The sequence below is a fragment of the Rhinoderma darwinii genome, chromosome 8 (assembly GCF_050947455.1).
Source record: "Rhinoderma darwinii isolate aRhiDar2 chromosome 8, aRhiDar2.hap1, whole genome shotgun sequence".
Classification (NCBI taxonomy): domain Eukaryota; kingdom Metazoa; phylum Chordata; class Amphibia; order Anura; family Rhinodermatidae; genus Rhinoderma; species Rhinoderma darwinii.
Genome location: NC_134694.1, coordinates 106,624,652 through 106,639,652, shown reverse-complemented (window position 1 = coordinate 106,639,652; position 15,001 = coordinate 106,624,652). Strand labels below are relative to the sequence as shown.

The 15,001-nt window shown below is 40.5% G+C and overlaps 1 protein-coding gene across 1 annotated transcript; it reads right to left on the bottom strand.

Moving 5' to 3' along the window:
• Positions 1–444: 444 nt before the first annotated feature.
• Positions 445–14,211, bottom strand: LOC142658837 (olfactomedin-4-like). Its single transcript, XM_075834447.1, has 5 exons — positions 14,155–14,211; positions 10,958–11,107; positions 6,737–6,949; positions 4,372–4,534; positions 445–1,585 (listed from the first exon to the last, which is right to left on the bottom strand). The coding sequence occupies exons 1-5, from the start codon at positions 14,209–14,211 to the stop codon at positions 762–764; spliced, it is 1,407 nt and encodes a 468-aa protein (XP_075690562.1). The 3' UTR covers positions 445–761.
• Between the last annotated feature and the right edge of the window lie 790 nt (positions 14,212–15,001).

Sequence of the window (15,001 nt, the reverse complement as noted above, 5' to 3'; positions counted from 1 at the left end):
TGTCTTCCTTTTGTCCACCTACTTCTTGCTAACCTACCAAATGTACATTAGTAAGGGAGTGTTGGAAAGGAGTATCACTGCAGGATCAGACTACGCAGTGCTTATTTGTAGTCTGTAACCATGGAGACACATGGCCTGCAAAGGAGCTGTAGACACAAAATGGTAAGAGATTATTAATTAGGACCATATGCAAAGTTTGTTTATTTTTTTCTTTCAGATACATTCGAGCAATATAAATATTTGTATATGTTCCATACATAAATCATTCCGGTCAAAGGTTCCTAATCTGTTTATATAATGACAACCATTGATTGCCATCCTGTTAGTTACCGATTTTATTAACTATTATTAGTTTTTAGTGTACATGACCATAACTTGACATACCAGACTGCGATAACATATAGCTTTATTTGTATAAATTTAAATTCAGCGATTACAGGCAAATAATAATCAAATTTAAAATTGTTAGGTTTATGTATTTTCTAAGATCAAAGAAAATTTTCTAGAAATCAGGAGTCTGTTTTTTCCAGAAAAGTAGCGCCACTCTTTCCTGTGTCTTTTATTGCTACTCAGCTCCAATTAAGTGAATAGGGATGAACTGCAATTCCAGACACAGCCTATAGACAGAAGTGGCGCTGCTTCTGGGAAAAAACAGACACTTTTTGTAATCTCAGTCAACCCCTTTAAGCAAGAATCATCAACAAATCATGGGAATATTGATTGTTTCTGTCAATTTCTTGATATTACATTTGACAATCTTTTCATGTTAGTTGCTTGAAAGTCAGATCATATGTGACGAGATAACCATCATTGTACATGTAGAGCTTGTGATCGTTAGGGTTGTAGGAGAGACTCTGAACATTCTCCGTCATCTTATCCAACTGTACGCTCAGATGGCTTTCTTTTCTGGTTTTAGTGTCGTACATATAGAAGATCTCCTCTTTCTTTGTACTGAGGGGTCTAGTGGCATACAAGACTCCACACACTATAAATGCATTGGTAACACCACGTTTGAACTGGGTAGTGGACCATGTTTCCTTTAACTCAAGACTAGTGGCATTAACTTTACTAATGTGCATATTACCACTATCTGCTTCAGTTGCATAAATGACCCAAAGACCATCTTCATCACTGGCAAAGTCTATATCCTGCCAATCTGACGATGAGTATGGAAACCGATTATTGAAGGCGGCACCAGAGATAAGTCTGCGCTCTACTGCATTGGTCTGTATATTCAATTTGCAGAGATTCTGGGTGTTGTAGCAGTTATAGTACAGAGAGTTGTTGAACATAATCATCCCACCTCCTTGTCCACAATTTTTGTAATCATAGTAACCAGCCCAGATTTGAAGGACCTTTTCTTCTTTATGTTTGTAGATCAAGAGATCATTATATGAGCTGTAGAAACGTAGGGTGTTCATCATCCTGGCGTCCGTATTGAGAGGAGCCACCCATTGAACACCTTGGTCAGCTCCTAGAAATGAGTCACTTCCCCATCCTCCATATTTGTTGTTGAATCCCAGCCAGTTCAGTTGTACTCCAAGAGGTTTGCTGATATTCACTATTTCTCCATGGTCACATTTTCCTGCACAAAGGAACAAAATTACATGTGATATATTTATATACAAAAACATTTTGGCTAAAACGTTGAAAACTATTTTGGTGGCATGAATGTGATATGGATAGGAGGAAAATAATTAGTTAAGTTACTGTATATACAATACAATACATGCTGTGTCGACCAAATAGTTGTACCGTTTATGCTTACAGTGAGGATGCATTTTTTTAAACATTCCGACCTTCGGCTTATACATTTTTCATAAAACCTATATTATCAAATTCTTACTACCATAATGAAGATATGTATTGAGGAGCAACCTCTGTCTTAGCTTAATAAATGGGTAAATCCTATATAAATCCAGTCACTGCATAGGGAAGTACAGTGTCAGAATGTAAGTCTTCGGCCCACCAGAGGAAATTATTCTAGGGGCCCACCCTCAATCTATACAAGATGTGCACATCCACTATCAAAAGGTATGTGTCATCCGAAAATTACCTATTGTTTTTAATCAAGTTTTTATGTTAAACATATTTTGTAAGAACTTTTGGTGATATTTTTAAAATTTTCCATGTTATTATCTATGATAAAAAAAATCTTGCAGTTTTGATTTTAGTCACTGAGCCTTAAGGCCCTATTACACTGGCCAATTTTGGTCGGTGTAACGAGCGCCGATCAACGAGATAGCTCGTTGATCGGCGCTCGTTTGCCCCTGTCACAATGAGCTATGTACGGGGACGAGTGGTCGTTACTCCAAACGCTCGTCCCCATACATTATTAATATGTCGGCAGCGCATCTTCCTGTTTACACAGGGAGATGTGCTGTTGACAACGATAATATTTCAATTTTTAAAACGATATGCTTGTCTGCCTGATAATTTAGGTATAAAACCCGCTTTACAATAGACTGAACCTTCCTGTTATGTAGCAATTACTTCTCAGCAGTCATCTCATTATCATCACAGGCAGCTGACAGGTACCACCTCTATATAGATAACACAGGATCCACCATTCATAATAGACTGACCCTTCCTGTTCTGTAGAGATCACTTCTCAGCAGTCATCTCATTATCATCACAGGCAGGATTAGACTGACAGGTAACACCTCTATAAAGATAATCCAGGATCCACAATTCACAATATACTGACCCTTCCTGTTCTGTAAAGATCACTTCTTAACTGTCATCTCGTTATCATCACAGGTAGGATTACACTGACAGGTAACACCTATATATAGATAACACAGGATTCCCCATTCATAATAGACTGATCCTTCCTGTTCTGTAGAGATCACTTCTCAGCAGTCATCTCATCATCATCATCATCGCAGGATTACAATGAAAGGCACCACCTATATCTAGATAACACAGGATCCATTCATAATAGGTGATGACACAGCTCCCGTCCTCCCCCTCCCTGCACAATGACCTCTGCACAGTTCACCAAGCATGCTTAGAAGACGAGAAAAATATATAGGTGATACATTCCCTTTTATTTCATTATGATCTTCGTTGCTATCATTGTATTGCACACACAGGACATATCAATAATAAGATCTGATATTTGTGAATCATCCCAGAAGAAATAGATCCTAGTGTCAAATGACTAGCTCCAAATGGGGTTGCCTGCTGCTTGATATTTGGGGCTATTATTGTGCCAGAGCCTGGGACCACCGAAGGATCTTTGAGCACTCTGGGGACCAGGGAAAAGTACAAAAGTCCCTATATCTAACTATGTAGTCAGAAGCTGATTAGTCGATTTTTAGGTTATTTTGCAGTCCAACAAGGATTAAAAAACATAACATAGGATATTCACTGGCCACTAATAATGAATCACCCGTATATAAATCCATCCATTAAAGAGGACCTCTTTTTCAATAATAAAACAATGCGGAAAAAAGTGTTTTTTTAATTATTTCCAACCATTTCACTGTCACATACAGATAGAAATGGCACTTAAAATATAGCTTTGAAAAACAATTTTTTTTGAAAGATGGAAAGGAAATGGGGGAGCATAGGGATTGAACCCTTGAACTGACTGAGACAGAGGTATAAAACAGGGGCGGAACCAACTTTATTATGTCTTAGAAGGGAGGAAAAGACTCACATTGAAGTAGGACAAGGGGCATGGAGCAGGAGAAGAGGACGAGGCACAAAGCCACAGCACATGTGTCCAGTCCACAACACAAGGTCTGCTACTAGTGCCCTGTGCCTTCTGATGAGATGGCTCTGCACTAGGAGACACAAGCACACAGACATTCAGAGAGGGTGAAACGGAAGAGGCGGCTAAGAGGAGTTTTGCAAGGAGGGGATAGGGCCATGTGCATGTCGGAGATTCGTAATAGGCGGCAGGGGGAGGGACCTCCTTGGTAGAAGCTGTGCATTCAAAATATGCAGTGCAAAATCTTTGACTAAATTAAACTGGACCATGGACAATTTCCACAATCAAGCAAGGGCATATTTTGCGGCCGCAAACATGTATACTGTTGTGTAGTTTTGGGTTGTTTTTTGCATTATCTGAAACATGTGAATTAAATAATGAAAATTGAGACTTCCAAGAAAGATCTATATAGGCCACAGAGTAGAAGAAAGTGAACCCCAACCCAATCTGGTGGCTTTGGGGCATCCACTCCCTATCATCACCACACATGGTACATAGTTACTTCCTCTATGTAACTACTAACACAAAGGGGTAAGATTTTGTGATCCAGGAAGGCCCAGGTACCTATTAGAACATACAGCAAATAAATACAAGTGTGTACTGGTCAGATATCTCACTGCTTTGATATATTGACTAAGTATTTTATGACTCACCATAGTTGGCTGCAGAAAGTGAAGGATTAGCTTGTGATCTTGTTTGGTTTTTTTCACAATCCTCCAACCGTTTTTGTAGAGCTGCAACTTCCCTTCTGACCGCTAGAACATTGTTCTTATCAAAGACTTCCAGCTGGTTCACTGTGATAGAAATATTATTTATCTGCAACAGACAACATGATACACTGAAACAAATACACAAAGCTGGTGATACCCTTCTAGTCACATAGACTTCAGCTATTGTAAAGGAATATTCTAAAGAGTAACACTTTAAAACTTGTATACATTGTTCTACAAGTATATAAAAAAATATTTCTTTGATTTATCCAATCACCAAATAAACTACAAAAAACGTACACAATTTGGGTAAAATATCTCAGTTTGCCCAACATTGAAAATTAGATTCATGGAAAAATAAAATAAACGTATTATCCCACTTTTCTAATGCAAAAATTCATTTGGATGTGTCCTGATTTGTTACGCGTAAAAATGATACTAGGGCATATGGACATCATAGAGGGGTTTCCCCTACACTCAGGACCCCATTTATCAGCTAAAGCCGAATGAGGATAAAAGAATGACTACTATTCTTGTGGACTCAACACAACCATGTGTTACATACTACATTTACCATGCAGTGGCCACTCCAGTTTTCTCCGTCAGTGTAATCACCGGGGCAGCTTCATTTTAAAGGTGAGGAGAGGGAGCAGCTGCAGAGAGACACACAGGGACGCTGCTGCTGGCTCTAGTAAGTGTTTCACCATAATGCTGGATTTACAGCTACACTGCTTGTTACTGCTGTGTAATGTCCTCCATATTGCTGCTGCTTCTGAATTTGTGTGAGACAGCTAGGGGAGCAGGATCTCCTCTATATGTTGTCTCCTGCTTCTGCTTCCTCTTTCCTCTCCCCTCTTCATAGACTTCTATAACCTGATCTCTCACAGTGAAGCTGAGAATCCCTCTCCTATCTGCTCTACGGATTCTAGGAGTGAGTGAGTGAACTGTTAAAAGGGGTATCCGATTACATAAAATTCATGACCAAGTAAATGGTTAAAGTTGTAATACTGTACAAAGTCACTACAAATGTGATGGCTGTCAGCCTCTGTTGCTCAGTCCACTTCTGTCATGCTAACTGACCCCTTCCCGGCGTCCCGCTCTCCTGCGTGCTCCTCCTCTCCGTCCTGAACGATGTCCCGCTTCTCTGGCTTGCACTGACTCCCATCACCCTCACCTTCAATAACTCTTCTGATGTAGCCTCTGTTGCGCCTACTGTGCATGCTCGTGCTGACTCAATTTCTTTTAGGGCCAGCACGTGCAAATAGGGTTCCCACCTAAACCTATACCCAACTTTCCCTGGCTATTTATGGGTCCTTTCCTTATCATTATGGGCCTGAGCAAAAGCTACATTTGAAAATGTATAGTTAGGTTCCCCATAGTATTTTGCTTTTGACCCGGCTTGTCTCTTGTCTTTTGTTTGCCCTGACCTGTTGTCTGTCTACAGTCTTAAGCAAATTCTGCCTGCCTTGACATCCGTCTGTCTGACTATGATTTAGCCTTCTGATTCCGTCTTTCATCCTGGTGTAATCTTCTCAATCGTCAGCCATTGCCAACGAAGACTAATATTGGGGTAGCGACCTGGGAATTCCCCCGCAGCAAAGTACAGATCCCTGTACAGGGGTTAAAGGGTGAAAACCATGGAGTTCCTTAACATCTGTCCCTGGGTTTGGCCTGAGCCAATACGTTGCAACACAGTGGATCCACATCTTTACCTGCATGTTCAATACAACGGCGTTGCGCAGTACCAAGCTATGTAAGCAATGAACGGGAGTGCTGTGGGCCCCTTCAAGCAGCTTATTGCAGCTGATCGGCAGGGGTGCCGGTAGTCGGACCCTCACCGATCAGATATTGATGGCCTATCCCTGGGATAGGCCATACATTTTACATCACCGGATAACCCCTTTAAGGAGGCGGGGAGAGGAGGAAAGGGGTATAAGTATAGAAAGAGGCATTTTACTGTAATAAGATATATTACAAAGTTTCTTAACTTCCCTTGTACTATTGATTTGTTAAAAGTTTTTTTTTTATAACTGGAGATAAACTTTAATGCTGGTAGCCAAAGCAATGTTCATACTGCTGCAAATAAAAACAATCATAATAAAGCCCCATACCCATATATTTTCTAAAAGTAAGGATCTGCAGTCCCACCCAGACCATGCTGTCTGAGGAGGCCCAAAATCCCCTCTGCCACATAAGAACACACCAGTATTACAAATGGCACATGGTAGGTAGGGGCCCTGTTACAGATTTTATATTGGCGCCCAGGAGTTTTACGTTATGTCTCTGCTCCTATCCACACCTCCCTTACCTCCAAGTACAGAGCTTCCACCAGAACATTGGTTCCATTCATTGAAGTTTTCAGCTGCAGTATCAGAGCTTCCATTTCTTTAATTTCCAACTTCACCAGCTCAAAGTCCAGCTCAGTGTATGAGAGACCTCCCATCTCCATCACCTCCACACGTTTGGTCAGATTAAACAGTCGCTCCATGTACATAATCAGCGAACTCTCATAGTGGTAGATCTGTAGAGAAATATTACATTATGTGATGTATGTTCATTGAATATCAGAGACACTTTGTGGGAAAATAAAGTACATTTATGCAAATAAGTCAATAGATTACTGCAAAAAGAAACAAATGAGAAATACAGATAAAAAGCATCAAAAACAGAGTCACTGGAGTGGTATGCAAGACCAGATCTTTGGTGCTTCCATATTTTTCTCCGGTTATTTTTATGCCTCGATATCTACTGTACATTTTGCTATCTTCTGGGGAAACTTGAGCGTTCTGTAACAGGGGCTCCATTTTATTTGTATATGGTAGAAATGTGATATGATCGCAGTAGATAAAGCAATTGTAGGTTTTATTATTTATTTTAAAGCAACATTAATTCCACAGAATTTTACATCTGAAAAAGGGTTTAAGTACATTGCATGAGACAATAAAAACAACTACAATATACATGAGCCAAATGAATGACAGACTGGTACAGGAGGAGAGAGGACCCAGGCTACGAGAGCTTACAATCTACAAGGAAGAGGGAGATGAGACAGAAGGTGAGGGTAGAAGCTGTACATCTTGTAGTGTTGTGGCAGCATGTTAGTGCAGGGTAAGCTTTTCTCAAGAGGAGGATTTTCAGTTTGCTTTCGAATGTTTCCATGTTGAGAGAGAATCTCATATGTTGGTTTAGCGAGTTCCAGAGCAATCGGGCGAAATCTTGGAGACGATGATGTGAGGAGCAGACAAAAAGCAAAGAAGGAGGTCTTGTGACGACCGGAGATTACGTGTGCGAAGGTATTGGGAGATAAGGGCAGAGATGTAGGGATGGGACAGGCAGGGCTGCACTGGCCATGAGGCGAGTTGAGCCTTTGGCCTCTACGGCAGGCAGCTGCCCCTCTGAGGGGGCGCGGCGGCGCCACTAAAACCCAACCACCGTAACCCATTCCTGCACTACAATTGTATCTGCGTCTCTAGGATGCACATACAATTGAATGGATCATTAGCGCTGGCAGGGCAGGGGACATTAGTTCCTTGCCCTGCTATTCAGCACTTTTCAATGACGCAGGCGGCGCGATGACATCCTCTCGCTGCCTGCGTTGTTCAGCTGCAGCACACCCTGTCCATGCCTGAGACCATACCTGAGTTGCTAGAGGACGGTGCGGAAACGGGATCAGATGAATATGTAAAAGGTTTTTGTTTTGTGAATAGTGTGAGTGGCATCATTCATGGGGCAATATCTACAGGAGGCTCTACGGAGGGGGCACTATCTACGAGGGGCACTATCTACAGGGGACTCTATCTACAGGGAGCTTTTTCTGCAGGTAACTATATGGGGGCACTATCTACAGGGGGCTCTATGGGGGCACTATTTACAGGAGATTCTAATGGGGCATGATCTACAGGAGGCATTAAGGGGGGCACTATCTATAAAAGGCTCTATGGGGACACTATTTACTGCGAGCTCTATGGGGCACTGTGTGTGTGTGATGCTTTACTTTACAGTGTGTGACACCATTGTATTCAGGGACACGGTGTACTGTGCTATTATAATTAGAGGAGCAGTATGTGGCATCATGAGAATTTTATCATTGTTTATAGGGCAGAAATGTTTTAAAACTGAGAAGATGAAGACATCAGAGTGGCAAACTGCAGAAATGGGTTGTGGTCGGAAGTTATCATGGTAGTCTGGACCAGAAGAAAAGAAAAAAAGAATGACTAGAATCTGAGAAGACATCACTTGTAAGTCACTGAATGTAAATGTTTAGTCTCCCTCTGACTGATCTGTACTGTAGTCAATGTATGATCTCACTGCTTGAGAAAGGCTCACACTGAGCTGAAACGTTGCACACACGTGGAATAAAAGGATCTCTATCCAAATATTTGGTAGTGCTGCCTCATCTTCTTTTTGTCCTGATTGAGGGGTTACTCTTGGACTGTGACCTAGGAGGCGTGCACCCGCTTTAGAAAAAATTATCCTGTGCTGCTGATTTGCATCCATCTATGTACTGAGGTTGGTTCTGGTGCAGTATTTATGTACTGAGCTTGGTTCTGGTGCAGTATTTATGTACTGAGCTTGGTTCTAGTGCTGTATATATGTACTGAGCTTGGTTCTGGTGCTGTATATATCTACTAATCTTAGTTCTCGTTCTGTATATATGTACTGAGCTTGATTCTGGTGTTGTATTTATGTATTGAGCTTGGTTCTGTACTTATGTACTGAGCTTGATTCCGGTGTTGTATATATGTACTGAGCTTGGTTCTTTTGATGTATATATGTATTGAGCTTTGTTTTGGTGCTGTATATATGTACTGTGCTTGGTTCTTGTGCTGTATATATGTATTGAGTTTGGTTCTGGTGCTGTATTTATGTACTGAGCTTTGTTCTGGTGTTGTATATATGTACTGAGCTGGGTTATTTTGCTGTATATATGTATTGAGCTTGGTTCTGGTGCTGTATATATGTACTGGGCATGGTTCTTGTGCTGTATATATCTACTGGGCTTGGTTCTTGTCCTGTATATGTCTGGAAAACGCCTGTTTCCTTAAGGTTACCATGAGTACAGTTCTGGATTCTTAGTGGTTCTTCTTTTACCTTGAGCCTATCTCTCTTCTCTGTCCTTCTGCCAATCAGCTGTGGTGTTGTATTTATCCTGTCTTTTCCCGCCTGTCTTTGCGTGTGAATTTTCCTGTCTACTGATTTTGGATTATTTGCTAGCAGCCGGTTTTGACCCTTTTGATTCCTGATATCCGCTTGACTTCTGATTTGGACTTTCTGTTTAAACCCTGGCTGTCTGGTTTCCTGCTCATGTTAGTCTGCATTGCACCTCCTATCCAACTCTCAACTCTGCTAAGACAACCTGGGCCCTAAGCAGCAAAGTTCATCCCACCTTGCGGTCGGCTCTGGCGAACAACTTAGGGTCTCCTTAGAAACTGTCGATCAGAGTAGTTACGGATTCGAGGTCGCAGTTTTATGTGCACGCTCTCTCCCGGCACTCTCCACCAGCCTTTCGGGAATCACTCAAATTGCAATTCCATAACAGTATATATGTATTGAGCTTGGTACTGGTGCTGTATTTATGTACTGAGCTTGGTACTGGTGCTGTATTTATGTACTGAGCTTTGTTCTGGTACTGTATTTATGTTCTGAGCTTGGTACTGGTACTGTATATATGTATGGGCTTGGTTCTGTTGTATTTATGTATTGAGCTTTAGTCTTGTGCTGTATATATGTACTAAGCTTTGTTCTGGTGCTGTATTTATGTACTCAGCTTGGTATTGTGGTTGTATTTATGTACTGAGCTTTTTTCTGGTGCTGTATTTATGTAATGAGCTTGGTTCTGCAGCAATCAACTGACTGCTGCAGTTCCAGGTTCAGAAGCTGCGGAGGGCCATACATCTGAATGATCGGCTATATAATAAATGGAGAGATAAAACCAGTGATTCAAATGTAATATTACTCCTCTATAAATCACTTGTAAGGCCACATCTTAAATATGGAATTCAGTTTTTGTCAATTGTTAAAAGGATAAAGGAGAACTGGAGAGGGTTCAAAGGCGGGCAACTAGATTATTAAATGGGATGAAAGGTCTCTTTTACAATGAAAGGCTGTAGAAGTTATGCTTGTTCAGCTTGGTAAAAATACCCTTAGAGGTGATCTTATTAACATGTGTAAATATTTATGTGGTCAATACACAGAACTAGCACTACAAAGGACCAGGGGACAATCAATGTGTGTGGAAGAAATGCGTTTCAGACATCAATATAGGAAAGGATTCTTTACAGTTAGAGTAGTCAAACTATGGAATGTCCTACCCCAAGATGTAGTAATGGCAGATACTATGTCAGCATTAAAAAAAGGACTAGATGATTATTTACTGATGACTGGCATTGAGGGTTATAACTAATCTAGCATTGAATGATGGGTAATTGATTGAGAAAGGTTGAACTTAATGGACCTGAGTCTTATTTCAGCCTATTTAACTATGTAACTATGTAATATAGTAGGATATATTGGAGGTAGTATTCTTTACCTTTGAGATTTCTTGCTGGACGACGATACTCAGGTTCCGGTTTGATATTTCAAGGGTCTCCAAACGATCTGCTGGGAATGTAGAATCTGGGAGGGCAACGGAGCATTGACAGACGCCCAATTCATCCATAGAACCCGTGGAATTTTCAAACTGTTGAAAAGTGACAATGTCAGTGTTTTATAGTGCAAATTGTTATGGGATCTAATTTTCAAAAATATGCATTTGACTATTTATTCGGTGTTTTGTATTACAATTATCGAGCATTCGAAAAAGGAAATAGGAAACACCCAGGTATTTTTGAATATTGTATTCTTTAGAAGAGGTATAAACAAACCTGGGAAAATTTCATCAATTTCATAATGCAAATGAGCACATAAAACTAGTGTAAATTATCAAAATTGGTGGTGGCATTAAAGACTAGAGATGAAAGAATTTATGAAAATTCCTTATATGAAGCCATATTTGCCACCAGGGCATATTGGCCTTAGATATGTGCAACAATAATGAAATATTATTTAAAGAGGCTCTGTCACAAGATTATAAGTGCCCTATTCCCTATATAAACTGATCAGCGCTGTAATGTAGATAACAAGAGTGGTTTTTATTTTGAAAAACTATCATTTTTGAGCAAGTTATGAGCAATTTTAGATGTATGCTAATTAGTTTCTTAATAGACAACTGGGCGTGTTGTTACTTTTTACCAACTGGGCGTTGTACAGAGGAGTGTATGACGCTGACCAATCAGTGACCAATCAGCGTCATACACTTCTCATTGTTCCAGCCCATTGTTAGAGCGTGGTGGGCTGGAACAATGAGAAGTGTATGACGCTGATTGGTCACTGATTGGTCAGCCTCATACACTCCTCTGTACAACGCCCAGTTGGTAAAAAGTAAAAACACGCCCAGTTGGTCATTAAGAAATTAATTAGAAAAATCTAAAAATGCTCATAACTTGCTAAAAAATTATAGTTTTTCAAAATAAAAACAACTGCTGTTATCTACATTACAGCACCAATCAGATTATGTAGGAGATAGGACACTTATAATCTGGTGAAAGAGCCTCTTTAAGCATTAGTATAATTTTATGAGCACAGTATGCTGTTATAATTTCTGTACAGATTCACATTATAATCTAAGCATTTTGAAGCATTATTACATGGCTTGATATAATGTTACTATTTTGGCATGGTGTAATATTATTACTAGACGTGTCATTTCCGTGGCTGCGGGTTATCAGCTCCGTTCTCCCCCTGACAGCTGCAGCCACGAGTCGGCAATCGCTGGTCCCAGCCTCCTCCTCAGGAGAAGCCAGCGCTCGCGTCTACTCACCACTGCAGGATCTCGTAGGGAGCGCGCGCACGCTCGTGCCCGCTCTTAAAGGGGCAGCACACGCACCGGACCTCGTTCCTGAACTTTGACCCGTGAGTACTCTGGACTATAAGAGGGGTCCAGCCCCCTAGTTCTATGCCTGAGCTTTGTTGTTGTATTCCTAGTCTGTCTTGCAAATGGTCCCCTAGTGTTTCCTGCTCCCAGTGTTTCCTGTTCCTGTTCCTGTAACCTGTATCCTGATCTAGTGCCGTGCTTAGCTGTAGCCATGCTGTGCTGTATTCCACGCCTGTCCTGCTTCTCCACACCTGGCGCCCACCTGCTGCCAAGTTCCTGCCTAGCCTGCCTTGCTACTGTCCGAGCTGCCACAGGTACCCTATACGAACTATAGACTTTGACCTGCATCCTGTTGGCCAGCTGTTTTACCGCCAAGATGGTACGGTCCAGTGGGTTCACGAACCCTTCGTGACAACATGATATAAGTGTTATTATTTGGGCATGGTGAAGTATTATTACTTTGGCATGGTATACCATTATCATTTTGACATGTTAAATCATTATTTCTTTGACATGAATAGCCCATACAAGAAATATAGTGAAAACCTGTTCCATGTAAAATCCCCTCAAAACACAAGAGGGCAGTCCCTCTGTCTAGGAAGAAAAAAAGGTTCATTCTTCACATGCCAAGTCTTTGTCTGACATTGGGTTTCATCATTCTGACTTCTTCTGGAGCCACTATGCTCTTGGTAGCCACTCTACACTCTTGCTAATGGCTCCTGAAAGAGGTACCCCCTTCTATTACCTTAGAATGCTCTATTTAAAGTTGAGTTTTTTCTTAACCCTACTACCCCTTTATTATTTTCTATGGACCTGAACCCGTTCCTTCTCTGTGGCGTACATTTATGACACTGGCGGTAGGTCCCACACATCGCCTTAAATTTACAGCACATGGATAGCGTGGGCTCAGGAACTCAGCCAGCGTCATCACCAGGTGGTGTCAGCTGTATTATCCATGACTTTTACCCGCTTAGATCCCGCGGTCAATAGCGATACAATAGCAGGGTGCCGATGGGTTTCCATGGCAGAAGAGAGCCTAACAAAGACCCCCCAGGTAAAATCGAAGAGTCAGCACATCCTTGTAGACCATGATACTAAAAAAATAGGGTTTGATGCCGGAATATATCCAGGGTAGAACGGTTTCAGCAATGTAGATGAAGAACAAAGATCAAGCATAACCACCATATTTGTATGATTAAAACTTGGCTTTTATTTTTCCATGTTCAAATCCACAACTACATAACATGGCAGAAAATAGATTCGCTTACACATTTCACATAGAAGCCTTAATTAATCAGAGCTATTTCTGCCATGTGGTGTAGTCGTGGATTTAAACAAAACAAAAGCCAAGTTTTAAACATACGAGTATGGTCATTATGATGGATCTTCATTCTTCATCTATAAAGGCCCCAAGGTCTGCCATGGACATGAGCCTATTATAACACTGACAGGCATAATACACTGCAATACAGAAAAAATGTAAGTATTGCAGTGTATTATTGAAGCAAGCGAAACATAAAGGGATCAAAAAGTCATATGTACCACAAAATGGTGCTAATGAAAACTTCAACCCTTGCCACAAAAAACAAGACCACTTAAGGCAATGTCGACAGAAATAAAAAAGGTTATTGCTCATGGAATGCAGCAAAACAAAAACAAATAATTCAAACTCCAAAATTGTGCCCTTAAAAAACACTACTAATAAAAACAAGCCCTCAAACGGCTAAGTTGATAGAAAAAAGAGAGAGATTTGAAGAGAGTTTTGACATATAATTCATAAAAAGTAAAAGACACAAATTTCCAGTGGAACTTACCAAGCTGGCTGCAGGATTCTTGCAGATGCCAAGGAGGAAAATAAAGAAGGTGAACATGGCGTTCTTCTTGTTTTCTATACCCAACAGCTCGTGTTAACCCAGTATATATACACCACTGTGTATACTCCACCCCTTCCACGTGGTATCACCTCATCTTACGTGGAATAAAATAAATAATCCTGTGACAGTTAAGAAATAATTAGACTGTATTCTATGGAGAAGAAATATTACATGATATATGGAAATCTACACAATGATATGCAGATAAGTATTTGAGGCATTATTATGACTTTTGTCATTATAGTTTTATAGGTTCTATTGCAAATTTTAGGTTTTAGCTGGCAACTCAATCTCTTTATGTACATCAATTACTTAGCATTATCCAAACACAAAAATGTATCACCTATCCATAGGATAGGTGATTAGTGTTTGATCGCTGGGGTCCCACCACTGGGACCCCCATCGATCAAAAGAATGGGGGCCATGAGTCCCTTATATAATTAACCAATTATACCAGATGACAGTTGATAATGATCATCATTTTCATATATATAGTTTGAAACACAGTCATTAACTATAATATAAACAGCTGTGTAGGAGGCTTAAAACTGGATGAGGAACAGCCAAACTCTGCTACAAAGGTGAGTTTGTGGAAGACAGTTTCATGTCACGGGTCCACCATATTGATTTGATTTAGATTTTTCTTCTGTTCATTCACTTTGTATTTTGTTAATCGATGGTAAAAAAAAAAAAAAAAGCTATTTACGCTTCTATTTTTTTTAAAGCATTCTTACTTTGCAGTATTTTTCCACAACTGCCTAAAAGTTTTGAACAGCAGTTGTGGAAA